Source organism: Lepidochelys kempii, chromosome 1 (genome assembly GCF_965140285.1).
Source record: "Lepidochelys kempii isolate rLepKem1 chromosome 1, rLepKem1.hap1, whole genome shotgun sequence".
Taxonomy (NCBI): domain Eukaryota; kingdom Metazoa; phylum Chordata; order Testudines; family Cheloniidae; genus Lepidochelys; species Lepidochelys kempii.
The window spans coordinates 157,120,480-157,148,014 of NC_136380.1; the positions used below are offsets into that span (position 1 = coordinate 157,120,480).

Here is a 27,535-nt window from a genome sequence, read left to right on the forward strand (position 1 = left end):
TACAAACTGATTTTTTGTATATCTAAACATTTTTGATGCACATTTTCTCTGTAACAGTTTTCAGTAACTTTTTGCCAAGTGTTGAGAGAAAGAGAGAGGAAAGCAAACCCACCAAAACAGAATTTAATAGAAGATCACTTGTGACTGAAACCAGTCGTAATCTGTGAGATATTCTTCACTAATAGAGATCTTTTAATATATTGCATGGGAGACATGCATGTTTTTTCCATACCCAGAATATCAAAAAAGTAATTCACTGGTGCTCATGTTAACTCACATTTAAAGCAACTGGGAGACCCAAACCTGCAAAATCTGACATCCTAATGAACCCTGGTTGTACTGTTTAAAAAAAACCAACCAAACAAAAAAAAACAGCTGTCATGTTAAAAAGAAAAGAGAAAAACATTCAGATATTTACTGTTCTTCTGATTTGGTTACATAGTGGTATAAGTTGCATTCAACAGGCTGGAAATTTCTGGACATAAATCTTTACTGCAATACCTTGATCATTAACCAATTAAATTCCTTGCAGATGCTGTACTGCACAGAATCTTTGCTCACACTATGGTGAAACATTTATCTCAAATATTTTTCCTTTTTTTGGGTAATATTCAGCTTAAAGTTTGGATAATTTTAAAATTTAGCAAATTATTATTATTTTATTAAATGCAACTGGGATAACATTTTAAAATGAGTTGAGGTCAATATGCAACCCTCCAAATATTTAATGAAAAATGACACACAAAAATGACTAAAAAAAGAGTTTAATCCAGGGGCACAGAAATATTGTGACAGCAAAGGCTTCAGAGAGTGATTTGCAATGCCTAAAATGCCTGTATATTTATACAAATTTTATCAAAAACAAACACACTAACAATATGTTTACTTGTGCTTTTATCTTTTTTGACAGATGAACACAAGTATCTTGTTTGAGTTCGGATACAAATCTAACTGATCACCTTTGTCCTTGCTCCCTCAGTTACGGGAAGAGGGAGGCCACAAGCCATGTTTTAGGGACTCTATGGACTACACTTTAGCTATCCTAAATCGAACCAGATTCTGTACCTTTGCAGATTACTCCAAGCCTATATCACAACATATACAAAATAAGCCACTATGAGGGCCACTTAATCTCAGTGAATTCCACTGGTGCAAGTGATTGCTTCTGTAGGTCCCCAAAAAACAAAAAGGAATAGGAAAATTAAGGGAAAATACGTTGTCCTTATGATTGCGTGGTTGCCTCTTCCATAAGATAATCACTGTTAGAGTCCTCCAACTCCTCTTCACTCACTGATGTTTCTGCAGGACGTTTCATGCCCCGTTGTTGTGAAATGGCCAAAGCATATTTAATATTATAGCGATTCCACTCACAGCTGTAAAAACAAGTCACCAGAATACAAAAACATTAAAAGCTAGGTTCTGCTTCATCTAAGTACATCACACAAATTTTCCCTCTCAGCATTCAATAGCCTTAAGCTTTTGTACAAGATTATGGTTTAAGTTTTAAAAATATTTAAAGGACAGCAATACGTACAGTTTAGAAACATCTTCAAAGTGACGTTGGATGCTCTTCTGAAGGAACTGAATCATGGGCAGCAGCTTCCCTGACCTACAAAGGAGAAAGCAAGCAACTAACTGTGTAGCCTGTATTTATACATGGATTTCTAGAATCCTTTTTCAACATTATTCTTCAAATAAAAAAAACGGTTATATTGTTAGCTCATTTTTACATATCAATGTTCTAAATCTAAAATGTCACTGAATAAAAGCAAGTGACCTTGTAACTTTGTGCTGTGTCCACCAATAAACCTGTGTACAATTTTAGCTCAGTACAACATATGTATGCAATTTATTACTCATGTTGCTTCAGCTGAGTTAGTCAAATGCTTCTCCCTCCCCAGCACCAATGTAGAAATCAGCCCCAGAAACTGTTCCATTCTGAGGTCAAATGACAACTTTTCAGAGTTGATTCTGTTTGCTATAATGAAGAAGAAGTTGACTCAAGGTATAAATTCCAGGAAAGCAAGGCAGGAAGTTGGACTTCACAAACTATCCACTGCTACTTTGTAACAAAACAAAAGAAAGAATCAATCTTCTTTTCCATTTCAGATTCATTAAATGATGGCATGATGTGTGAATAACTACTCATTCTTCACCCCACATCAGCAAGAAAAGGAATACATAATTGCTTCTTCCTCTGGTCTACGGTGACTCCCAAATAGTAGTTGGGAAGAGCTGTCAGATTTTTAATTTGCCCAGTGTCCTCATTCCAATTGCCCAAAAACTCTAAAAGAATGCTGAGCTGAAACACTCATACCTTGTCTAATTGCCTGAAAGGAACTAGGCAGGAATGCAGAATACAGAAATCATTACACTGCTTTCCAAAAAACTAGGGCTGTCAAGTGATTAAAAAAATTAATCCCCATTAAGCACGAGATTAAAAAAATGTAACTCGATTAGTCATAGTTTTAATTGCACAATAATAATAGAATACCATTTTTAAAAATATTTTTGTAGGTTCTCTATATTTTCAAATATAGGCTAGGGCAGGGGTTCTCAAACTGGGGGTTGGGACCCCTCAGGGGGTCACGAGTTTATTACATGGGGGGTCACGAGCTGTCAGCCTCCACCCCAAACCTCGCTTTGCCTCCAGCATTTATAATGGTGTTAAATATATTAAAAAGTGTTTAATATATTTAACATTATAAACATTATAACAATGTTTATAATGTTAAATATAAAATTAATATAAACATAAAATTATAACATTATACGGGGGGTCGCACTCAGAGGCTTGCTATGTGAAAGGGGTCACCAGTACAAAAGTTTGAGAACCACTGAGCTAGGGGCTAAGGGCTTCAGCCCCACCCACCCCCCATGCCTCCCTCCCCATCCAGAGGTATGCGATTAATGTGTTAATTTTGTTTTCAGTTAATCACAGGTGTTAACTGTGATTGACAGCCTACTAAAAACATAAGCAACGTCTACAAAGTCAGCATAATTAGGTATGAAGCACTGCCCAATTGGATGTCAATTACATGAAATGTAAATAATTGTTTAAGAACAGTGTTCCCACAAGTCTTCTTACAGCTCTTTATAGCTTTATGCATTTAGCACCTAAAGCTAGAAGTTCAAACAAAGTTCTACCTACAATCTAGGAGAGCCTCCTCTGCAACTTTACTGTAGGATTCACGTTGTGTCTCCCAAATACTCACATTTCAACATACATTGGTCATTGGGAAGTCATAATAATCAAGTAACAGGTTTCAGAGTAACAGCCGTGTTAGTCTGTATTCGCAAAAAGAAAAGGAGTACTTGTGGCACCTTAGAGACTAACCAATTTATTTGAGCATAAGCTTTCGTGAGCTACAGCTCACTTCATTGGATGCATACTGTAGAAAATACAGATGATGTTTTTATACACACAAACTATGAAAAAATGGGTGTTTATCACTACAACAGGTTTTCTCTCCCCCCGCTCCCCACTCTCCTGCTGGTAATAGCTTATATAGCTTATCTAAAGTGATCATTCTCCTTACAATGTGTATGTTAATCAAGGTGGGCCATTTCCAGCACAAATCCAGGGTTTAACAAGAACGTGGGGGGGGGGGGGGAGGGAGAATAATAAAAAAGGGGAAATAGGTTACTTTTTTATAATGACTCAACCATTCCCAGTCTCTATTCAAGCCTAAGTTAATTGTATCCAATTTGCAAATTAATTCCAATTCAGCAGTCTCTCGTTGGAGTCTGTTTTTGAAGTTGACTATCCTTCAACAAAAAAACTTCGAATAAATTGGTTAGTCTCTAAGGTGCCACAAGTACTCCTTTTCTTTTTGCGAATACAGACTAACACGGCTATTACTCTGAAACCTGTCATTGTAAGGAGAGTGATCACTTTAGATAAGCTATTACCAGCAGGAGAGTAGGGTGGGGGGAGAGAAAACCTTTTGTAGTGATAAACACCCATTTTTTCATGGTTTGTTTGTATAAAAACATCTTCTGCATTTTCCACAGTATGCATCCGATGAAGTGAGCTGTAGCTCACGAGAGCTTATGCTCAAATAAATTGGTTAGTCTCTAAGTTGCCACAAGTACTCCTTTTCTTTTTTTAATAATCAAGTAACTTTAATTGGGCTGTATGTTTCAATACAGAATCTCAAAGATAGTTGCTGGAAGCCTCTTAACTGTCTCTCAAATATTTTAAACTTTAGCCTAAAATGTCAAATTTTCTGTGTTTTGATTTTCAAGTCCACTCACCTTGTTTTTAACTTCTGTCCATGTAGCATCAGCAACCGCTGAGCCCAAGTAAGATAGAATTCCAAGTGACGAGATGTCTCAAAGGCAGAGGCTAGAAACTCCAGCACCTTTTCCACATACAGCTCTGGGAGCGATGAACAGACAACGTCAACTGTTTTTAAAAAACAAAAACAACAAAAAAACCCCATCAAGCTTTCAACTGGAATTATGGGGTGTGAGGAAAGGGAAGGAAAATTGAGGAGACGCCCTTTCAGAGACTATCCCAGTTCTACTATTCTGCATCACTGCACAGGAGGTAATCTGCCATATTGTGATTATCACTCGCCAGTCCTTCAGAAAGTAAGTTACTCCCCTCTGAATCTTCCAACCTCCACACCACTTAAAAGCAAGATCCTCCTATCTACCACTAAAACAGGGTCTGCCATGACATTTATTTCCTATTAAAACTTCAACTACCTTCACTCCACCCTTTCCCTCTCTCTGCACATCCAAGCTCTGGCAAAATCTTGCTGCTTCTCACTTTATAGTAACTGCCATAGCAGATCAGACCAGTGCTCCATCTCATTGAGTGTTCCTGTTCCCAACATTGGCCAGTATAGGATGCTTCAGAGGAAGGTACTAAAATAACCCTCCCACAAAAGAAGTTTCTTCGTAACCTTTGTCTGTCAGTAGATGACAATGCCCTGAAGCATGAGGATTTATAACTAAGGCTATGCTTCTGTCATGGAGGTTGCGGCTTCCATGATTTTAAGAGATGTCAGAGTTCTTTGGCTTCAGCCCCGGGTGGCAGGCCTTGGGCTTCGTTACTGGTTTACTGTGTGTGCATTTCCATGATTCATTATTTCCTGCATCCTGTCCATGACTTTAATAAAAAGACCCATGCCAAAATTGTAGCCTTATTTATAACCCTTCCAAATAAAAATCCAATCTAATGTAACTCTGAATTTTCTCATCATCCTTATAAATGTCTAATCCCCTTTTTGAATTCCCCACAAGCCCCTGGACTCTCTGATACGTCACTGCAGTGAGTTCCATGGCTTAAGTATAACAATTCTAAAATCCTACCATTCCTCTCAGTCCCTATTGCCAAAACCCTGGTTCACAGCATGGTTCTCCCCCACCTAGATTGGATTCTCTCCAGCCTTCCCCACTCTCCCCTCTATCCAACATAAAACAGATATAATAGCCTTCTTCTTCTACCACCACCACATTCCTCCCTACTACCTCCTTCCCTGAATTCCTTTTCTATCTTATAAAAAGGAAAGGAGTACTTGTGGCACCGTAGAGACTAACCAATTTATTTGAGCATAAGCTTTCGTGAGCTACAGCTCAATTCATCGGATACATCTATCTTATGTATCTTATGCACCTTTCTACCTAAAATTCCAACTCCTTATCCTCAGCCCTAAGGCTTTGCCTCCTGACTACTTTTCTGATCACCACCCACCCCGCCTTGCTCACCCGTGTCGCTTCCTCCCATTCTTGCCTTTCTGCCTTTTTCTATGCTGCTCCTCACACCTGGAACAGTATTACTTTCTGGATGTGCCAAGCATCCACTCTCCTACACCAACGCAAAAAACCTGCATCATTTGACCACTGACTTCTGTACTCTACAGTCTTCTTCCTTCCTTGCCACACCTCATTCTCTACATAAAAATATCAGCACATAAGCTATATTTACTTTATGACATTTTTATTTGACAACGTTCAGTCTCCTGTTCCTATGTTTATGAAGTTACATTTTAAGCTTTTTGGTTCAGGAAAATTATGCCCCCAAATAAGTGATGATTAATTAGCAGTATGTATGCACTGTAATGTATAGTAGTGAAATGTGCCTTTTTTATTATATACAATAAGAAAAATGACTTCTATAGCCATTTCTATTCAAATATCTTAAAGTACTTTGTGATCCAGGAATTAAGGCACAAATGAGCCCTGTGAGGTGAACATTATCCCCATTTTACAGATATAAACCTGAGGAAAAGAGAGGACTTACTTGTGCAAGGTCAAAAAGGAGAGTGGCAGAGAGGAAATAGAAACCAGATTTCTTGACTTTCAGTCTTACCTTCAGCTGCAAGACTCTCTCCCCCTTCCTCTTTTGACACATCAGTACTGAGGTAGAAATGACTAGTATCCCGAATTAACACAGCCTTCCATAAACATGCAGTAGGCTTGCTGTATTGTAAAATGTTTGGTAATAAAAGGAAGTTTAAGGGCTACACTCTGCCCTCAGACTTCAGCTCAAAGGGGGTTACACAACTGGATTTCAAATTAGGTTAATTACACTTTATGGAAGCCCTGCTTACCTTCATTACATGGTACAGTCTCTATGACCTCCTGAATTAATTTCTTCTCATTCAGCCGGAAGGCCATGACAATGGCCATGGTGTACTCCTTCTGACTCAGCACTTTGCGCACACTGCTAGGTGTGATGTCAATGTCCAACTCAAATGGATCAAAGATTAGTCCGGAGTCTAGTGAGTAGATGAGAAGGCCTTCTGTGGTGGTCGCTGCCCAGCTTCGCCCTAAAAGAGAAGTGGCACTTGATATTTAAACACAACGCACTTGTTTTTTTCTGGGGAGCGGTGATGAACATGAAGACTGTTTCCCATGCTTGCTTAAAGTGATTTGGGAAAAGGACGTCTCTCAATACTATAGATGGTTTTACTGATCAAACACCGTCTGTGAAAGGTGCCAGCTTCACAGCACGATGAACTTAAATCTTCTGGTTATCCAGAACACAGGAACAACGAAGGCAACAATAAGCCCAATACACAGCACTGTAATGTGTTCTGGAGGGATCGCTACTACGAACAAGAAATCAGCCCCTCTTGAGAGAATGCCAATAAGGGGGCCAATAAGTGACAATATTAATAACAGTGGTTTCTGCGAGGTGTTTTCTGTGCCTGGAATGAGGCCACCAACTCATTTCACATAAGCCCCTGGAGAGTCACTGAATGACAATGTCTTTATGTCACCCTAAATCTGGGGTGAATTTGAACTAATGACTCAGAAATTAGAGGCTCACATCTACCAGTTCTCACCCACTGCTCAGTCCTTCTGCAGTGTGCGTGTGTGTGTGGAGGGTGTGGGGGGGGGAGAAACGGGACTCAACATTACTGATAAACTACATTTACAGTTAACACCCACCAGTAGGAGAGAAACGGAGGCATGTCACTCTTATCTCTGGTTTAAAGTGCCGAGAACTCATGTCACCTGAAACAAGAAATGAGAAGCAAGTCATCAACACACCAAACTAAATATTCACACTGGATCTGAACCCTCACCCTGGAGTTACTGTTGGTGAATCAGCAGAAACACATCTGACAAAGGAACACTGAACCATTGTGTGACAGATTCAGGATTGGTGGTATGGCGAGCATGATAGATATTGGTAAGGTGACAGATACCAACAGATCACTTAAAAAAAATCCTGAGGTATCAGATTTCCTTTCAGCTCATAGGTTACTTTGCTATTTTCCTTATCATCCTGTTGTTCTGATCTCAAACATGAGCAATACCAATGTGCCATGTTCCTACTTTGGACATGATGTTCATCACACACTCAAATGTAATCAGTCATCTTGTATTACAATAGCCTCCAGAGGCCTCAGATGAGAACGGGGCCCTGTTGTGCTCCACACACGGAGACAGTCCCTGCCCCGAAGAGCTTCCAGGCACAAGACAAAGTGTAAGAGGAGAAACAGACGGAGGAAAATGACTTGCCCGAAGTCATAAAGCAGGTCACTGGCTGAGCCAGGAACTGAACTCCAGTCTGAGTGCCAGCCTTGTGCTCTACTCACTAGGCCACAGTGCGTCTGTTTCCTATAACCTCTATGAGAAAGTATTCAACAACAGGTCACTGATCATTACATCTGCACAATGTTTTCAAACTAGCTTTGTAACAATTTTGGCAGGGTGGTGGATATGTCTAATAGCACCACCCCTTGTCCATCCCACACTGACCCAGGGTTGAAGGGATTGTTTTTATCCCATGGAGCCAAGGGCAAAAAGCAGTGTTACTAACAGTGGGATTAAGAACTGAATTTACCTCTCTTTACACCTGGAAGAGCAATGGCAACACCATCCTCATCCCCAACCCCATCATCAATCAGCGCCATGCTGCCAAATTCAGTCATTTTCCTACGATCCAAGTACTCCTGAAAAATATTCATATTCCATTTGTAAAATTGCTTCTCCTCTCCAACCGAACATGTTTCCTTATATCTGAAGAATACACATATAGCAGAGGTCCCCAAACTGTGGGGTGTTCCCCGCTAGGGAGGGAGCAGAGGAACACTCGGGGGGCACGGCTAGGCCCCGGAGTAGGGGGCCAACATGGGTATGGAGGGGGGCACGATGTAAAAAGTTTGGGGTCTTCTGATGTAGAGAGAGAGTTCTGAACAGGATTAACTGAGTAATTCACAAACATTTAATGGGTTAGCCCAGTCACCTAATGGTTATTGTTTTGTACTTTCATCCAAGAGTCTCCTTTGACTCCTGGAAGAAACTGAAGCTTACAATACTGTGGGGTCCATGCTCAGCCATTGATGAGGGAAGGAGTGCCCCTCAGTTTACCTTACAACAACCTCTACTTGATTTAGGAGTGTTCATAAATGGGTTTCAAAGAAAGTCCAGGTCAGACCTCCTCAGAGAGTGGCCATGACAATTCAAGGTGAGGAGAATGAGAAGTTGAGATCTAAGAGCTCCTAGCAAGATGGGAAGAGTGATGGAAGAGACTGCAATACTGCAGTTACTTTTAAATTAACTGAAAACTTTTGCATTTGGCAATCCTGTCAGATTACATTCATAAGTCGAAGTTTTGTGCCAGGCCCTCCCTCCCATGCTGCATCCATTCTTTGGCACAAATATGTTGTTCACAAATAAAATTATTCAGTACAAGATTGTCAGTAATTTTAAAATCTCTCCCTCTTGAAATGCAATGTAATTGCAAGTTGACTTTACTATCATTATTGTCAAGAAATTTGCACTTTCAAGACCCAAGCACTTTGGCTCCTTTTGAGTTTCTTGTAGTCCAGTAGTTACGCAATTTTACTCGCTCTTTTGGTGGTTTCACCTGTGACTGTCTCCTACTCAGTACCAACAAAATGAACTCTCACTTAAGTAATAAAATATTCCTAATGCAAACCTCATTTATCAGACACTATACCAAAAACAATCACAGTCTTAAAAAAAATAAACAAAAACTGAGATAGTCACTTACTTCCATTGCATCTAAGGAAAGATTACATGAGATTTCAAATTTCTTCATAAGAATCTGTTCCTTCACATGATAAATACAGACAAACTTTGATAATCCTCCTGCCAGAATAGACTGGCCATCAGCTGAATAACACAGAGTAGTGAAAGATCTGAAAAAATATATAATGCATAATTTCACTCCTACTTCTGAGCTTTGAGCAAACATCAATACAATGAATCAAAATTGCTATTGAATAAAAGAAAACCTTTTCTAGTTTAATCTTCCACAGTCATTAATTTAATATGTTTAATGTACAGAATAGTTTTGACATGACTGAGTACTTCTCAAATTCTTTATTGTGAATTATCACAATGTAGATTTCAACAGATTTGTTGGCGTACCTCCCTACCTCACAGGGTGTTGTGAGGATTATTTAATGTTTGTACTACTCCACTTGTAATACAGCCATGTCACGTCAACAGCAAAACAATTCTCGCAGGCTTTTCCATCAAGCACACTTTTCTTTCCTCTCAGACATGCAATTTTGCAATCCCTCTGGGCTTGAACCTCCCTTAGAGGGAAGACAAACCAGCCTCGGCTTAACACCCCATCAGTACCATACACTCCTGCAACCAGGCTTTACGGGATGGATGTGCATTAACATAAGTGAGCAGTAAGCCACATATGAGACAAATATCCACTACAAAAGGTTTACTTTCTTCCCAAAGGTCTTCATACCTGTCTTATCTGCAATTAAAATGATTCAGAAGAGCCAGAAAAAAATTACTATTAAATGATGAGCTCTATTTCGAAGACAGCAACTGACTGGTGTTCACAACTGAAAGTTATATAATTTTCAAAGAGTTATTGCCTCAATTTTTTGGGGTGAGGGGATAAAAGGAAAGATTTCTTAACAAAGGCATTCCATACCAGCTGTGCTCATTGTTTGAGAGATTTTTTTTAAAGTTGATTGTTAATAATGCATTTATAAAAATTTATACTGCTGGATAATAAAACCAGCAGGATATCTCAGATTACATCTTCTGAAATGAATCACCTACATATCAGCTACTCACAAAACTGTAACTGTGTATGCCTTTTACTGTCACTGATAAATGATGCACAGCATGACATGAAAGACTGAATATGGTATAAATGAATCAAGTTTAGGAGAAAGAACAGATGCTCAGGATTTGATGTATGAGTGACTCTGAGCTGTGATGAAGGTACCAAAAAAAAAAAAAAGGTCTAGAATGAATGGACAGCACACTTGAGTCAGAAAATATTCAAGTTATTTAAACAATCTCAGAATCAAGATATTCAGATGTCGGCTAAATTCTGAAACCCTCACAAAAAGGGTTGCATTTCTTGTCATTGCTACATGAACATTTTACATACTTTGACTTAGCAGCTTGTTTGGCTGTTATTTTGTCCAACTCTTTTCTTCCCATCTGAAGGTCATGTCTTCCTTCAATTGATCCTGTCTGCACTGCATTTTCATGATCCCAGAAAGTTATCTGTCCATCCAGGGTAGCAACCGCAAGCTCATTGCCATCAGGGCGGAAAGCAACAACAAGAACTGCAGAGAATTTGGTTGATGAATAAAAATGTACTTCAGTCTTAACACATTTTTTCTGGACTCTACTAAGCAAGATGGAGAATAAGAGGGTACACATTCCCATTTTTATAACAAAACACAATGTTAAGATGACGAAAACCCAGGTAGCTAGCACCAAAGGCTTTTTGAGCTATTGACAGTTTCCAAATACTATGAAACAGCAGCAATGAAAACTACAGGCTGAAACTGGCAAATAAAATGCTTACTCCTGAAGGAATTCTGTACCAAAAAATTCTGTTCACAGTATTTTAAAATGCTGAAAATTGTATTTGTCAATAAATAAGTGTGGAGGCTCCAGCAAGGCAGTGGGGAGCACAGACCACTGGCTGCACAAAGGTGGGAGATCACCTTGCAGGACCCCCCCGCAGACATGCACTCGGCAGTGAGGCTGCACCTGACCCAGCACAAGGGCCAGACCCGCCCCAGAGGTCTGTGTCCGGTGGGGGAGGGGTTGGGCTGCAGGGTGATCTTCCACTTTGTGCAGCCAGTGGTCTGTGCTTCCTACTGCCACACTGGAGTCTCCACATTTATTTATTGACAAATAAAATTTGCAGAATTTTAAAATATTGTGAGCAGAATTTTTAATTTTTTGGTGCAAAATTCCCTCAGGAGTAGCAGGTGAAGCAGCTCACCAGGGTTAGCAGCCCCTGCACCAGGCACACCAGGTGTGGGCAGGCAGGCTCAACCCAGGCTTCAATGCAATGGATCAAAGTATGGAGGGGCTTAGTGTGGGGGAGATCAAGGTGGGGCAATCTGGGTGCGGGGGATCTGGATGCACAGGGCTCATTGGGGGGTTCCGGGTGCAGGGCCAATGGGACTCTGCAGGTAGGTCCAGGTGAAATTAGTTGGGGCTCCGCGTGGGTCCGGGTGCTAGAGGAAAGGGAGTTTCAGTATAGCTGGTTGAGGTTCAGTGGAGTAGGGATCCAGGTGCAGGGGGGATGGGGCTTATAGGGGTGGGGGTTCAAGTGCATGGAGAAGTCTGGGTGCAGGGTGGTGGGGCTCAACTGGGGGTGGTCTGGATGCAGGGGTGGGGCGAGGTTCCAGATGCACGCGGGTTGGGCAGATTGGGGAGCAGCTCCCCATACAGTGACTCCTTCCCCCCACAGCTGAGGAGAGATGGGGGCAGGAAGCGGCGGGGAGGGTGTGCAGAGCCAGAGGTTTCTGGGGGTGTCTGACCCAGCCACTCCGTGCAAGGGAAGTGCACTCCTTATCCACCCCAGCCCAGTAAAGACTAGCAGCTGAGCCCAGCTCAGGGTAGGAGCCATGGGCTGGGTGCCAGGACTCAGCAGGGGGCTCTGGGTGTGGAGGGTGAGGCTCAGCGTGTGTGTGTGTGGGGGGGGGGGCAGGTCTGAGCATGGGGGCATCTGGATACACAGGGATTGCCGGATGGACTGACTTGGCACCCGGTGGGGTGTCCCCAGCCTCCACCCCGGCAGTTACCTCTCCGCTGGCTGCTTCAGGTGCCCAAAACAACACACCCATGCTGCTAGGGAGGGGTGCATGACCGATCTTGCATCTTCCCTTTGCTTCCCCATCAGAAAGTCATTTTTCTGCGGGGAAGCAAAGAAATCTGCACAGGACATGAATTCTGCGTGCGCACAGTGGCACAGAATTACCCCAGGAATAAATGTTGACCGACTGACCTCATCAACTACAGATATTCTCAATATATTTTTGATGGAACAATACCTAAGTTCATACATAACTGCCTCTATATGACAGATTAAACAGAATGAAATGAAATTTACCATCTGAGTTCAGTGTTAGTGTCTCCTTGGTTCTCCAGCTATCAAACATATCCCAGAGTCTGACCGTTTTATCCCAAGAGGCACTAGCTAAGATACTTTTCATTGGGTTAAAACACAGACTACTGATGGGACCTTCATGGCCTGATAAGACCTAATGGAGTAAGAAAAAAATAATATGGAATAATTAAATGAAACTGAGTTCAACATATAAACATGTGGCAAAAACTGTGATTATGTCTACTAGCTGTGGATACCCTTACTACATATATTTAGGAGTATATTATTTTTTCAATGCAAGGGATGTTATGCACATACATTCCTGTGTACAGAGATGGGAAAGGACTTCCTTTGGATCTTAAAGAACAGGAAATAGAAACTAGGTAACAGAATTCCGTAATACTTGCGATTTTGTTTCCTCTGGTGAAAGACGATCAACTTAGAATTCAGAAATATAATGGATTTTTTTTTTAAATGTATAACTAACTAGCCAGAGGAATTGACAAGTAGATCATCTCTCTGGAGATTAAGGCTGGCCTGCTTCTGAAACCATTTCACCATTTGCTGTTTTCCGAATCAAAGTCCCTGTTGCAATTCTGATTGAAAGGTAAGCAATAAAAATATAAAAAATACTCTACGAGCACATCTGTGGTTTCACATTTACATTCATTCCAATTAGGAAAGGAAATTCATTTCACTTTCTTTTTTTAAACCCGCAGCTGCAGAAACAGGTGTCTGAAAAAGAGGCAATACTGGAATACAGGACTTCCATTCACTTCTCTCCCAACAAAATTCATCTGCTATCATTACTGACTTACGCTCAGTAAGCTACTCCGCAGTCAGTCAACTGGTTTTTTTCACCTAGTTTGCTTTCACATTAGTGTGGATGTTTAAGGCGTGGCCATACCTTTGTCCAGTAAGCAAGTGAAAGGCATGGAGGTGGTGACCATGCCCCTTCACAGTCATGTCTTGCCATAAGTAACACACCTCTGAGAAGAATCCAGAATTTTTAAGCCACAGTGGGGAATTTAACCTTAAACTTTTTCATGAAAACCACAAGCTTCTTCCCTTCTATTGCTCCCAGCCTGCTGTGAGCAGAGTATGGTCCAGTTCTGCACTGTAGCAAGAATGTCCTCAGGCTGTATTTTAGTCTTGAGATTCTTCCTACAACTTCTACGTCATACTGAAGTGGACAACACAGGCTGAGTTCTTGTCCAAAGAGGCGATGGTGGGCATGGAGAGGAGAGAGGTTCTCAACTGCTAGTGTTGTGTTCAGTCTAACCATTCTGCAAGGTACCACACTTTAATGTAGTCAGTCTATCAGCCCTCTTTCTGGCTGTATACATCTTCCCTCTTTCCCTTCAATAAGAAGTCATTTATGCACTAGCTGTGCTCACTCAACAGCCAGAAAAGTTCAGTCGGCTTTTCCTAGTTTGCTCTTACAGTCAGCCACTCAAGAATGCTGAAAACTAACCCTTTCCCCACAGACACAAATGTAGCATGGTCCAGAGATACCAAGTTATAGATTGCCGGGGGGGAGAGAGAGAGAAAAGGCTAATGTGGCTTTATACATATAGCTGCATCTCCTCCACAACACATAACCCTCAGACAGGGTTAACTAACCTAAAAGATACTTAACATAACCAGAGTGCTTTCTATGTTAATTGTGAGTGATCTAGAACAATCTCAGTTCCTTACATCTAACAGTCTGCCACTCTGCATTGACCAGACAAATATGTCAAACGAGTCCTGGGAACCAGCTGAAATAATCTCACCGCTGGAGTCCACCGCTAAGCAAGAGAACTGGGCTGGTCGTGGAGAAGTGAAGGTGCGGAAATTGCGGTATCTGTTGTAAACAATATGCAAACATGATTTAAAAATATATATCTTTGTATAGGTCTAAACAATTAAAAAGCATTAAGATCATCATAGAATCACAGAATATCAGGGTTGGAAGGGACCTCAGGAGGTCATCTAGTCCAACCCCCTGCTCAAAGCAGGACCAGTCCCCAATTTTTGCCCCAGATCCCTAAATGGCCCCCTCAAGGATTGAACTGACAACCCTGGGTTTAGCAGGCCAATACTCAAACCACTGAGCTATCCCTCCTCCCAAAAATTATGTTACAAAAATTAAAGTATTTCACATTTTAATATTTTATATATTTTTTAAAATAGCATTTTAAACCAAGACGTGTAAGAATTTAAATCTGGAATATACTTTGCAAAGTTACTACATACAGAAATTAAAATAGACATCCAAAAAAAGACATTTTTGCTCAACCAGTGGAGTTACGTATGACTTGTTCACTATGAATGAGTTCAAGACTGGCTCAGGGACTCCTGTCCAGCAAAAGCTGGACAATTTGTGAAGATATTTTTTAATCTCCAAAAAATATTCATGTTCATCTTTGAAGATGCTTGTTCTTTTTTTTTTTTTAATATACACACACCTATCCTGTGAATGATGGAGTAGCTTGCATGTGTCCCTGTACACATACCTTCTGCTGAATGATTGGCAACAGCTATGCCCATATGTTTTATTAGTTTCCTTTACTGAGTGAACTAGTGGAGATGTTCCTTTAGACACATGTCTTTATCAGTTAACTGATTTTTGAAGCCAGAGATTATGGATTCTCTTACTGAACTGTTAGCCTCTAGGTAACAATTGTGGTGGCCAAATCACTGCACCTAGATCCAGTCTCAGACAGAGTCTCTTATGCACAGAAGGGTGCTTTGAGGCACAAGGATAAAGGAACAACAGCCCACAATTGTGTAGTGTTGGCATAGCCTATGGAAATAATAGTTTTCTTTGTATCCAAAGATGCTTGATGATGCAAAAAATACAGACTAATCAAGTTTTAAAAAACCATCAGAAATGATCCATTCCAGATGCAGAATGAGGATCTAAAACAATTCAATACTGCACCTCTCCATCAACCACCAGGCGTGCTGGCTAGCTAATTCAGACTCCCTACCCTACTGCTTCACAATATCTGTTTTCACTTATTAGTCAAAATCTGATAAACTTACTTTAAACCTATAAAACAGCACTAAGATTTGAAGAGTGAGAAGGTTTTATGACTGCTGGGGACTGTGGTTGGCAGTATATTGCATTTAGAGACTAGGAATGAAAACACAAGATCCTGATAATCTTTGGACAAAACTGAGTGACGCACTGAGGCTTAAAGAGGATTTACCTGTGAAGATCAAAGGCTCGCACTGTTCCATCCAGGGAAGCACTCAGAATGACATAACCGGTGGAGGTAAAAGTTACAGCAGAGATGCTGCTGGTATGCTCCATAAAAGTGACAAAGCAAAAGCTGCTACTGGTGTTCCAAACTTTCACCTGCAAAAGAAGTAAGAAAAGCCCTCTAAGAATTCCTGTATCATAAACTCACACCCCAATGAATCATAGAATATCAGGGTTGGAAGGGACCTCAGGAGGTCATCTAGTCCAACCCCCTGCTCAAAGCAGGACCAATCCCCAATTAAATCATCCCAGCCAGGCCTTTGTCAAGCCTGATCTTAAAAACCTCAAAAGGAAGGAGATTCCACCACCTCCCTAGGTAACGCATTCCAGTGTTTCACCACACTCCTAGTGAAAAAGGTTTTCCTAATATCCAACCTACATCCCCCCCACTGCAACTTGACACCATTACTCCTTGTTTTGTCATCTGCTACCACTGAGAACAGTCTAGAGCCATCCTCTTTGGAACCCCCTTTCAGGTAGTTGAAAGCAGCTATCAAATCCCCCCTCATTCTTCTCTTCCGCAGACTAAACAATCCCAGTTCCCTCAGCCTCTCCTCATAAGTCATGTGCTCCAGCCCCCTAATCATTTTTGTTGCCCTCCGCTGGACTCTAATTTTTCCACATCCTTCTTGTAGAATGCTCCAGCATAGCTTCATTATTTCATTCTGAAAGCCCAATTCTGCATGCCTTACTCACTCAGACAGCACTCCCAATTCAGCCAGTGGGAGTTCTGTTTGGGAGGGAACAATGCAGGATCAGGCCTTTTATTTGTAAAATCTCAGTGAAACACATGCAAGGTGAACATCTGATTAAAGCTGGTTGAAAATTTTCCATTGGAATGATTTTCGGACAGAGAATTCACTTTACACAAAAACTAAATTTTCCACAGATTTCAATTTTGCAAGAAAATTTCAATTTTCTGTTGGAAAACTGTTCCCAGCTCCATGGCTTCCCTGTTCCCCAACAGGGTGAGAGTTACCCTGGAGCTGGGGCTCCTAGGCCAGGGAAGCCCAGCTCTGCAGGCAGCGTAAGATACTTTTTGAAAAGATCAAATCGTCGTTTTGACTTTTTCTAAGGAAAATTTCAGAACTTCCATTCTGTGGGAAATTTGATTTTTCATTATGTTTCAGAATTAATTTTCTCATTTTTCAAGTTTTGTAATTTCCCACAGAATATGAATTCCCATTTCCAGTCAGTTCTAAATTTGATTGGCAGCAGTGGGGCTATTTTTCTTTCCCAGCCCCAAATTTCAGAGTGGGAGAAAAATGTCTATATTTCAGATATATAAACTGTTAAGTCTCCAGACCATAATTAGAAAAGACAATGGCCCCTTTCAAAATCCAAAGCCTGGCTCTCTCTCTCTAATCTACAGCTTCAATACAAGTCTCAACTACGAGACACTTTCATTTTTCTTGTAAACAGCAACTATCTGCAGTGGTACATCTGAGAAAATTTTGTTTAGGAATCATATCTTTTTATAAAACTTATTTTGGATTTATTCTGAGACTGGTAAACCCCAACTGTTAGAATGGCATGGTGGATGTTTCACAATTTTGGATAATTGAGGGTCGTCTATACTAATACACCATTAATCTACCATCTCTGCTAGTGTGTTAATGTGGACAGGTATTAGGGACACTACTATCAAGCCCACACTTTGGCCTACTTTTTTCTTTATGCTGCATTGCATCTGCAACTGTTCCAAATCAAATTCTTAACTGCTAGAAACTGTAAGTAATGCAAGCACATCCCAAAGAACATCCCTACAATAACAAACCAGAATGTAGAGGCAGTGGGAAAGTAAATTGCTCCTAGCTTCCAAAACATATTTACAGGCATTGTGGCCAAAAACATTATTTTAAAAATTATGAAAAAGGATTTGTCAGTTACAGTAACAGTGCTCTCTATAGTGTATTCAGACTTGTACCACTTGCTATACTTTTGTGAGCCAAGAGTTTTTAATAACTGACTGACTTACTTTCCCATCATCCCCTCCAGTAACTAAGTATTGCCCATCTGGAGAATATGCCAATGAGACCATACTGTTGAAATGGCCCTGCTGCTTCAGCACGTAAGACTCACTTTGCCATTCCCACACCAGCAGCTGACCCAGACCTGTAAACATAATAGAGGAGAGGATAGATATGTAATTCCGACTCAGTGATGGGGCCCATCATATACAGGCTACATACCATACTTGCATACAACATCCTTCCCATTTATAAAAAAATCATGTGCATACAGATAGCCTGTGTTATGTATGCATCCACCCTAAGAGAATGCACAGTGGTTGATTTCAAGATCAAGGTGACAGACTTTCTGCAAACGTCAGCAGTTGTTACTTTGACTTAGCATTCTTATTGCTTTGCCAAGCCAATACTGCTACTGTCACTGGCAGAAGACAGATGTGTCCTGATGAGCAGCCAAAAAAAGATGGAGGAAAACCATTAAAAAAAAATTACCAGAAAGAGAAAAAATAAAATAAAAATAAAAACACACAAGCTTGAAATTGGTCTTTCCTGTGAAATATTTTTTTTTAATCTTGCCTTTTTTAAGTGAATCAAAACTATATCTCAACATTACTGAAACACAGGAGAGCTAATGTCTACCAAAAGCAGCCAAACAAAGGTTGTTATTGGTCTGGCCAAGAAGTTACTGCATGGAATATCAAATGGCTTTCACTCAATTCCATGGACTCGAGAAGGGTTCTAAGAGAGAGACATCTGTTGAGAGTGGGGAAGGGTTCAGCTTGCATGGCGGTTGGTTATGGACTAGACTTGCAGCTCAGAGTTGGAGGAGGTTGGCTGGTGCATCCATCCAGCCATAACTTATAGCAAAGGAAGACATTTATATCGGTGAAGAGAGATGCACACAGGAAGAAAGGTAACCCAGAATAAAGGTAAAATATAACCTGTGCTCAGGCTGGTGCCACAATATACTCCCTTTAGAAGGAGGATAGTCTTAGCAGTCAGGAACTGGACTAGGAATCAAGACATTTAGGTTCTATTCCAAGATCTGCCACAGATTTCATGACAACCACTTAATCTACGTGTTTCAGTTTTCTCATCTGTGAAATATTATTTCCCTACATCAGAGGGATTTTATAAGCCCAAAATCATTAATCTATGTGACATACTCTGATAGTATGGTGATGGGCCTATAAAACAACAAATAAAACTTTAAAATGTAGGGGTCCTGCCTGACTCACTCACACCTGCAGACCTGCAACATATTGCCTTAGAAAGGCAACCCTTGAACTACAAACCTGAACATCCAAAAGCAATCCAGTCACCAGTGCAGTTGATAGAAATAGTCGCAATCCTCTGGTCTGAAATACTAAGTGAAAAATGCCAAGAAATACGTAAATTGAGGATTAAAGGAACAATGTAATTTGAGAAACTGGGTTTTGATTTCCTCTATTCAAACAAGTCCTTTGATTTTCACATTCCTATGAAATCAGAAATAATGAACACATATCCTCTAATAAATCTAAAGGAAACCAGCAAAAATACACTGCCTAGTCAGCATTGGAATAAGTTGTGCCAGCCCAGGCTTTTGGATCAAGGACATATGGAGACACTTTCACAGTAATGCAAAAGATGTAATGAGAATTTCACATTTAATTCTATGTTAAACTGAAAATGCACCACATATTTTGATCATGAGAGCCCAAGTTCCCATTAGCACAAGAGGACAAATTCTACTGTAGTCACTGGAGTTGGGTCCACTTATACTAGTGGCAAATTTGATCCTAAGAGTCAAGGAAGCAGTAGCTAGAAGTGTTCTCTGACCCCACTCAATATACAGGACACAGCCAACTATGTCCCAATACATGCCCATCACTGTGCTAATTGAATGGCATCAGAAAGCCATAGGTATTGTAGTCCCAGTAATACAATTCCACAGACTGAGCTAGCAGGAACACACAGTATTTCTTCCTTCACAATATTTGTGCACATCACTCTCATCTCTCAATTCTTTCCCACTTAATGTCTGCACAACATTCTGAAGAAGTAAAATGATGTACAAGTGTTAAGTATTATTTCAAGATTAGAGTGTAAATGTATTTCAATACAAAATGACCTACAATTGAATCAATACACTCTTCCTAATCCCATCCAATTTTTTTTTTTTTAAAACGAGTGTCGATTTGAAGTGATTTGTACAGAAATTTTTGTGTGGTTTTTAAAATTGTTAAATGTATTTCACCACAGACAAAAACCACTGCCACAGTGCTTAAATGCTGATCAGTTTTACAAATTTCCACCATTTCAATTCAATAAACTTCAATTTATCAAAGGATAGATAGCCTGGAGCTAGCTGTGGAGCTGTAATTTCTTCGGATACTTTTCAGACTTCTTATGGGATAGAAGGAACAAAAAATATAGTCCAGGGTAAAGAGAGTATAAATTTGTATTTTAAAAAAGCAACTATGAACTCGAGCAAGGAGCTACTTTGTGGTACAAGATTAAAATTTGCCATATTCTAGAAAGATCTACTTTGTTGTAAATGGACAATGTGCGTTCATTCTTTACACATCCCCTTTTTAAGTTTAACACGCCATGCTACATAGCAACCATCAAAATATAATAATAATATTCATCTGCTATATCTTTTTTGTCTTAAAAGCACTTTAGAAATGTTATTTATTAATACCCTTGTGGGGTAAGTAATATTCTCATTTTATACAAGCAAAAACTGACCTAGCTGTTCAGTGACTTGGCCAAAACCATAAAGAGGGTGTGTCAAGGCTTGGATTAGAAATCAGAGGAGTTCCTGGTTCAAATCATGCCCCTCTCTAATAAAGCAATGAAGTGGAATTAAATAGTTTTATTTAATCTGTCAGACATTAATGCTCCTATTCAAATCAGTGTGGCTTCATAATTCCAACTCATGACTGAAATGCCAATTACAACACCCAGTGGACTGTTCAAGACTTTCACACCATGACATTCTTCCTTCAGCATTAGACACAATGACCCACTCTATGGCTTGTACAATTAAACTAACCTTAAGGAATGGATGAGGTTGAACTCTGGAAGCTCATGTAGGTGAAAAATTCCAGAAGCAAAACCAGTGACTAGAAGGTGCGTTTTCTTGTGATAAGCTGCAGATGTCAGGTTATTAAAATCTCCTTCTTTGTTGAAAAAGTACCTATATGCCAAAGAAAATAAACCAAAAAAGCAATGTGAAGATGACTGACAGGTGTACTTTTGCAATGACAATTCAAGATAAGGCAAGTATGTTGGAGGTGGTACCACAACAAACAAACTAAAACACAGCAGTTCTCCAAGTTGCTTATGATTTACATTTTGCTTTATTCCTCTAGCTGAACCACTCCTCCCACCATGGACACTAATTTACAGCTGTTACACTAACATAATTTAGCAGACATTGCACACGACTATACACAATGAAAGACACTTAAGGTTAACCTCAGAGGAATTAAACTGTGGATTTTCTTTTGGTCACCTAACACCAACATCTGTGGTTTCTATAAAATAAGTGGTTATTATCCCTGTATTCTTTAAGATGATTCTAAATGAGTAACTAAAGCACTGGAATCATAAATACTGCACTCTTGGTACTGAGGTTTATATTTTGTAGCTGTAGCTCTTACGGTGTTGTATTTGATGGCATTCTCAGGGTCAAATAAATGTATGTGTGAATGTTATCCAACAATTGCATATTCCATTTAAAGTTTCCTTATACTCTAAGACTATGTACTCAATAAATAAAATGTCTCATTTGGAAATGTGGCACTCCTTCAGAAAGGTAACCCAAACTGCTGATGTCATCTTAAAGATACCTATCTTCTATAGAAGTTAACGTCACAGAGCCACAATTCAGTATTTTGATGTCAACCCATCTTTTCTCACAGAAATATAGCTCCACAGTAGCAGAAACTAAGCATCTATCAGTGCTGCTGCAGATGGCGTGCCCTGGACCTCATTACATTTCCTACGTTTTTAACTTTTGATAGTAATCTTTTGTGTCATCAAAAAACAAGAACATTGATTTAATCCTTGGCAGATGGAGGAAAATCTTCTATTTACTCACCAACTGCATAAATCACTATTCACATGCTCAGGGTACGACAGAAATGTGTTTTATTGAAGGCAATTATAATAGGGTTTAATGACTGAAAGCTGGATAGCGTTGTCCACTAGCTTCAAGTAAGACAAGGTATATTAATATAAAGTGAGCAGAGCCCATTGCAATGAATCCCCACTATGCCTGTTATATCTACCTATATATATCCCTGTTATCGTTGAAAGATCACCTACTTTGCAGCACGTGAATATTTCACTTTGTCTCTCCTTTCTTGTTCATTTGTAGTGGCTTTGCCATGAATCTCCTCACCCTTGTGCTGTTCAATAAACTCTTCACCCAGGTCTTTCATTGATTCATTCTTATCTTCAGCTCTGTCCTTGGGAGGCCTGGGCTTCAGACCATCCAGGCCTGTATCACACTGCCACACACACAGAGCCCCGTCCTGGCTAATTGTGTACAGCTGGAGTATAAACACACACACATCTATCATGACCATCATACAGCCCTATGGTTCCATAATCTGCTGAATTAAACAGCATACCAGCCCTCCAAAAACTGGATTAGGGAGTCGCAATACTTACTCGATAATTAAGGTTGTAACCAGCTTCCACTATAAAGCATTATTTTAGGGCCCCTACACATTTGGCTTAGAAAATTCATTTATCATGAAAATTGTAAGATTTACTCTGAAGACAGAGGAAAACGTTTCGACAAAGTCTAAAGACAATTTGGCAAATCATGTTTGAATTACAGGACATTAAATAGCCTAACAGGTATTTTCCACCAGTAATTTCTATGAACACTTCATTAGAATACCAATGCAATAGAAATTCAGTATGGTTATCTACAGATGGAAAAATGCTGGGCCAATTTTAATGTGAATATTCAAATAAGCAGTGGGCTTGCTTACATACATCTAGACTATTCTCTTCAAAGAAGCAGGCTACGATTGCATCTTTATGCCCTCCCAGAGAGTAATAGATCAGGTTAACCCATCGCTCAGCTCCAAACACCCATGTTGACATGTCCTTGCTACCGACTGCAAAACACCTATAAAGAAAATAAAGGGGAAGTTAGATCAGAGCATGGGTTCACAAATTTTTGCACTGTGTGGACCCCATTTTAACAGAGAGGTACAGATATTCAATAGGTGATTCGTACTGGACAGATGTTCACACTACAACTGATAGTCTTAGCAGGGATGCCAAGCATTGAATAGGCAGAGACAGCCAACTACACTCACTCCGTAAGGATCATTCCCCCTCTGAGGGGATGGAGACCCATTTTAAAGGGACAGTTATACCCTACTGCTGCCCAAAATGTGGCTATATTCTATGGATATGTACTCAGGCAGCTTTTAAAAAAAACCAAAAAAAAAAAAACCATTAATTGTGAATAAATTTAAGAACATACACTGAGAAATTGAGAAATCAAAGGGAGCCTTCAAAGCCAATGAAAGACTTGAGAATTTGGAGACTGGACTACAGTGCACAAACACAAATGAAATTTCTATTGGAGCAAAATTTCAGGATCCAACATATATACTATCCTTAATAATGAACACCAAATTAACAATAAAGTGGGATTTGCAAGAACATCTTGCAATAAAGAGCAATAAAGTGGGATTTGCAAGGGAGCAAGGAGCACAAGTCCCATTGACTTTTGTAACTACTTACTTTGAATCATCAGTCCAGTCAATACATGTTGTTTCATCATAGGGACCATAGTAAGTTTTGTCCAGAACAAAGGCATTAAATTCTCGCTTCTTCCCAGGGGCATGGTACATAAGAGCAACATTGTCCTTTGTAATCACAAATTTCCTATCACACAGAAAATGAAGAGCAAAATTATACAGAAAACCGAAGGAGCAACCAGTCCTTCCATGCCAGAAACAAGAAAAATACAACAAAACAAAATAATATTAGAAAGGGATATTTCTTGTGTGATGAAAGGATAAATATGTACTATTGCTACACTGGTAAAGACAAAGTCCTGTCATGTAAAATACATCACCTGCGTATACAGCACCCCCCACTCCAGTAAATGTGTGTATATGTATAAATAGAGTTTGTGTATTACTTCCAGAAAGAAAATTTTTCATTAAAATCAATTAAGATTGCTCAAGGAAAACAAAGTGTTAAAAGCAAGGAAATGTCCGTAGTTAAGATATCATTTTTCAACATACCTTTACCCTCAGCTTTTGACCACTTAGAGGGGCAGAGTCTGCCCCTATATAAATAAGTCTCATACATCTCCAACATCACTCAAGATCCTACAATGCAAAACCTTGACTTCAACCTCCGCAGCGTCACTATGTGCATCTCTTAGGTACCTGTGCACCAATGAACTTGAATTTTCCCATGGGGAAGTGCATTATGAAGTCAGAGTAAAGTTTCCTTGACTGGCCTAACTGTTTTTAATTAACTACAGCTTTCATTACCTACACTTTAAAGTTGTTGTTAAGTTCCTGTTTACCTGCCATCTGGGGAAAAGCAGACACAGTGCACTGGCTTCTGAAAATGGAATTGATGTATTACAGATTTACTGATCAAATTGACAAGCAAGGCAGCTCCCTCTGTAAGGAAGGAAGGAAGGAAAAGGATTACTGAAACAGCTCGACACTCTGAAGAAACTAGGTATATAGATTTATTTCTTTTTAAGCCAGACATCTTTTTTTTTGGGGGGGGGGGGGGAGGTGTCGTACACGCTTCTCAATATAACACCATTTTAAAATATTAACATAGTAAACCTGAACAAAATTAAAGAAGCCACATTATGGTTCAACAACAACTTTGAAAATTCTGAGGAAGAAATTTATGTTTTCAGAATTAAGTTTTAGTCAAATGTGGCTAGTTATGGGTAAATATTATCATGTTTAATAAAGTGGACTCTCTTCTGCAAACTGTAGTTCTCTGACACACCTTTAGGAATAAAAAAAACCCCAAATACCTTCATCAACTAATATGGCAAGACTTCCATCTGGAGAGAGCCCCACACATGTGATATTGTGCCGTGTTGCCAATGGTAATGTTTCTGACTTATTACTAGAGGAAAAGAAAACCAATAAAACAACATTAACCACAGCAGCATAACAGTGCTCTAATGACTTCATAATATACTAATGCTTTTCATTTTCAGAGGACTAGGCCTTGATTTCTAGTGCAGGGTCAGCATGGGCTGGGAGTGGTACAGAAACAGGGTGCATAAACCCTGAAATTACTTCACGCTGCTCAACAATAACCCCTGTAGATGAATAAGAAGTGGCACTGAATGGCATGCTGCCAAGTGCTCTGCAGCATGATGGCCACAATGAAGACTTTTAAAGATAGGAAGGTTAAAAGTAGAGATCAGGGACACCAAGACCCCCATTTCCCACAGAGTAAAAAAAAAAAGCACAACAGAACTGCACAGGGATACCATACCACATCAAATGCACATTGATACTATTGATTGTCTTTACTCATTGTTTTATAATACTTTCATTTGTACAGCTACTCTTCTCATCGATCCACACATATGAATAGAGCCCTGCAAATGTGTGAATATTCACATCCGTGGATCCAAATTTTACAACAGAGCCCTGCAAATCTGCAGATATTCGCTTTATATCCAGACCATGTTTGCAGATCAGACGCAGATACAAATTTTGTATCCGCATAGGGCTCTACACATGAAATATGCATTCTCTGATATCTCCTGGCAGCCTATTCTATAGGCTTGACTTTTTTTTTTTTTAAACTACTGTAAGAGAGTGGTGGTGTTTGAGAATGCTAATCATTCCAGAAACCTCTGTATCAGGCAGATTGTTCCCCCTCCTCTCACCAAGATACTTTTTATTTGAGAAGACTACTATACACACTTTTATTTTGGAAGCCTGCAGTGCCTGTGCACTAAGCAAAATCTTCTACCTCCTTGTCAGTGATTAACTTGCCACACACTAAGTCTGTTCTATTCAGGTTCTCATACTATCACCTGCTGAGCTCCTTATACAGCCCTCATCTGTGTGCCTCCCAGTCTTTAATGAATTTTATAACACCACACGGAAATAGAGAAAACTATTTTACAGAGGCACAAGTTGATTTCGTGACTTGCTCAAAGATGCAGATCAGTGGTTGAGCCAAGAACTGAACACAGGTCCCCCAAATCTTAGTCCAGAACCCTACCCTGTCCACTAGACTAGGACAGCTTTCCTACCATTTATCCCATGCCCATCGCTATAGTCATATCCAAATATTTCACTATCCAGCATCGCCAGCCCCAGTTCTGTGCCAGCCTTTCAGGAGCTAAAATGAAGATATGTGATTTATACATAGTCCAACTGGACTATTGCATCAGTTAGCAGGAGAGGCACTGTGCAAGCCCGGGTCACTTACTTTTTCAGGTCAAAGACGGTGACTCTGTTCCCGATGGGGCTGATGACGCAGTTACCATCTGCGGTGAAATGCAGGTTCCCACGCCGATAAACAGTGCCCAGCAAGTTAGAGAACTTGGGAGAGAAAGGAGAGGGTGCTCTTACTGGGGGCTCAACAGGAAGGCGCATTCCAGGGAAGGGATGCTTAAAGATCAGGGTGGGGTGGTTACAATCCCCAAAGGGGGAGCTCAATGTGCTGGAGGAGCAGGCAGGGGTTCAGAGAGGTAAAGAAGGAACAGTCATTAAGCGCTCAGAGCAAGTGCGTGGGGAGCACTGGGGCAAACCAGGGAAGAATGCATGGGGGGGGGCACAGTGTAGAGCGATCCTTGCAACAAGGGATGGGCTGTTCCCAGGGACTCCAGGTGTGTGTGTGTGTGTGTGCGCGCGGGGGCGCTCTGCAGGGAACACGGTAGGAGGTGTGGGGGGGGGGCAGTATAGGGAGAATTCATGGGGAGATGCCACGGATTCAGGGTGTTTGAGGGGGCAGCTTTGGGGCTCTGCAAGGAGCACAGGGTGGGATGTGTATGGGGGGCAGTGACCCAGCGACTCAGGATATGTGTGTGTGGGGGGGGGGGGGGGTGCTTAGGGCTCTGCAGGGGGCACGGGGGGTGCGTAGGAGGGGCAGGGCGAGGGATCCAGGGGGGGTTCCCAGGGCAGGATATGGGGGGAGGACTCTGGGGCACGGTCCCAGGCTGCGGGGGGGGGGGTGTGCAGGGGCGGCTCAGGGGCAGGGCCCAGAGAGCACCACCCGGGGGGGGGAGGGGGGCTCCGGCTGTGCCGGTGACACGCGCGCCAGCCCCTTACCCTGTAAGCGAACTTCATCCCCGCGGCGGGGCTCGCGCTGGCGCCAGCGGCTCCGCGTCTCCCTGCAGGCCGAAAGCGCGTGCGGCCCCTCGCGCCGCAGGCTCCCTCACTTCCGGGTCACTCAAGGGAGGCGGCCCACCCCACAAGCGCCCCCTGGCGTCCGGGAGGGGCAAAAAGCCACCGCAGCTCCAGG

At 40.9% G+C, this 27,535-nt stretch overlaps 1 protein-coding gene across 2 annotated transcripts; it reads right to left on the reverse strand.

Annotated features, from left to right (window-relative positions):
• Positions 1-78: 78 nt before the first annotated feature.
• Positions 79-27,476, reverse strand: PWP2 (PWP2 small subunit processome component). 2 transcript variants are annotated; one of them, XM_073359167.2, is made up of 21 exons: positions 27,343-27,476; positions 26,501-26,613; positions 25,077-25,171; positions 24,603-24,702; positions 23,804-23,947; positions 23,042-23,177; positions 22,361-22,587; positions 21,084-21,227; positions 19,339-19,409; positions 18,052-18,188; positions 16,021-16,169; positions 14,522-14,669; positions 12,827-12,977; positions 10,859-11,039; positions 9,482-9,629; positions 8,309-8,417; positions 7,408-7,473; positions 6,564-6,782; positions 4,258-4,408; positions 1,535-1,609; positions 79-1,373 (listed from the first exon to the last, which is right to left on the reverse strand). In XM_073359167.2, the coding sequence occupies exons 1-21, from the start codon at positions 27,358-27,360 to the stop codon at positions 1,223-1,225; spliced, it is 2,733 nt and encodes a 910-aa protein (XP_073215268.1). In that variant the 5' UTR covers positions 27,361-27,476; the 3' UTR covers positions 79-1,222. The 2 variants fall into 2 exon arrangements, with proteins under 2 accessions (XP_073215268.1, XP_073215258.1); XM_073359157.2 differs by having other exon boundaries at positions 22,361-22,610; positions 23,038-23,177.
• Between the last annotated feature and the right edge of the window lie 59 nt (positions 27,477-27,535).

Bases quoted from the DNA above. Each gene is read 5' to 3' on its own strand.
- PWP2 (XM_073359157.2), bottom strand. The intron at 25,172-26,500 runs GTAAGTGACCCG...CTTTTCCTCTAG, and splicing joins ACCGTCTTTGACCTGAAAAA to TAATAAGTCAGAAACATTAC. The intron at 16,170-18,051 runs GTAAGTCAGTCA...CTTCTTTTGCAG, and splicing joins CTGGAGGGGATGATGGGAAA to GTGAAAGTTTGGAACACCAG.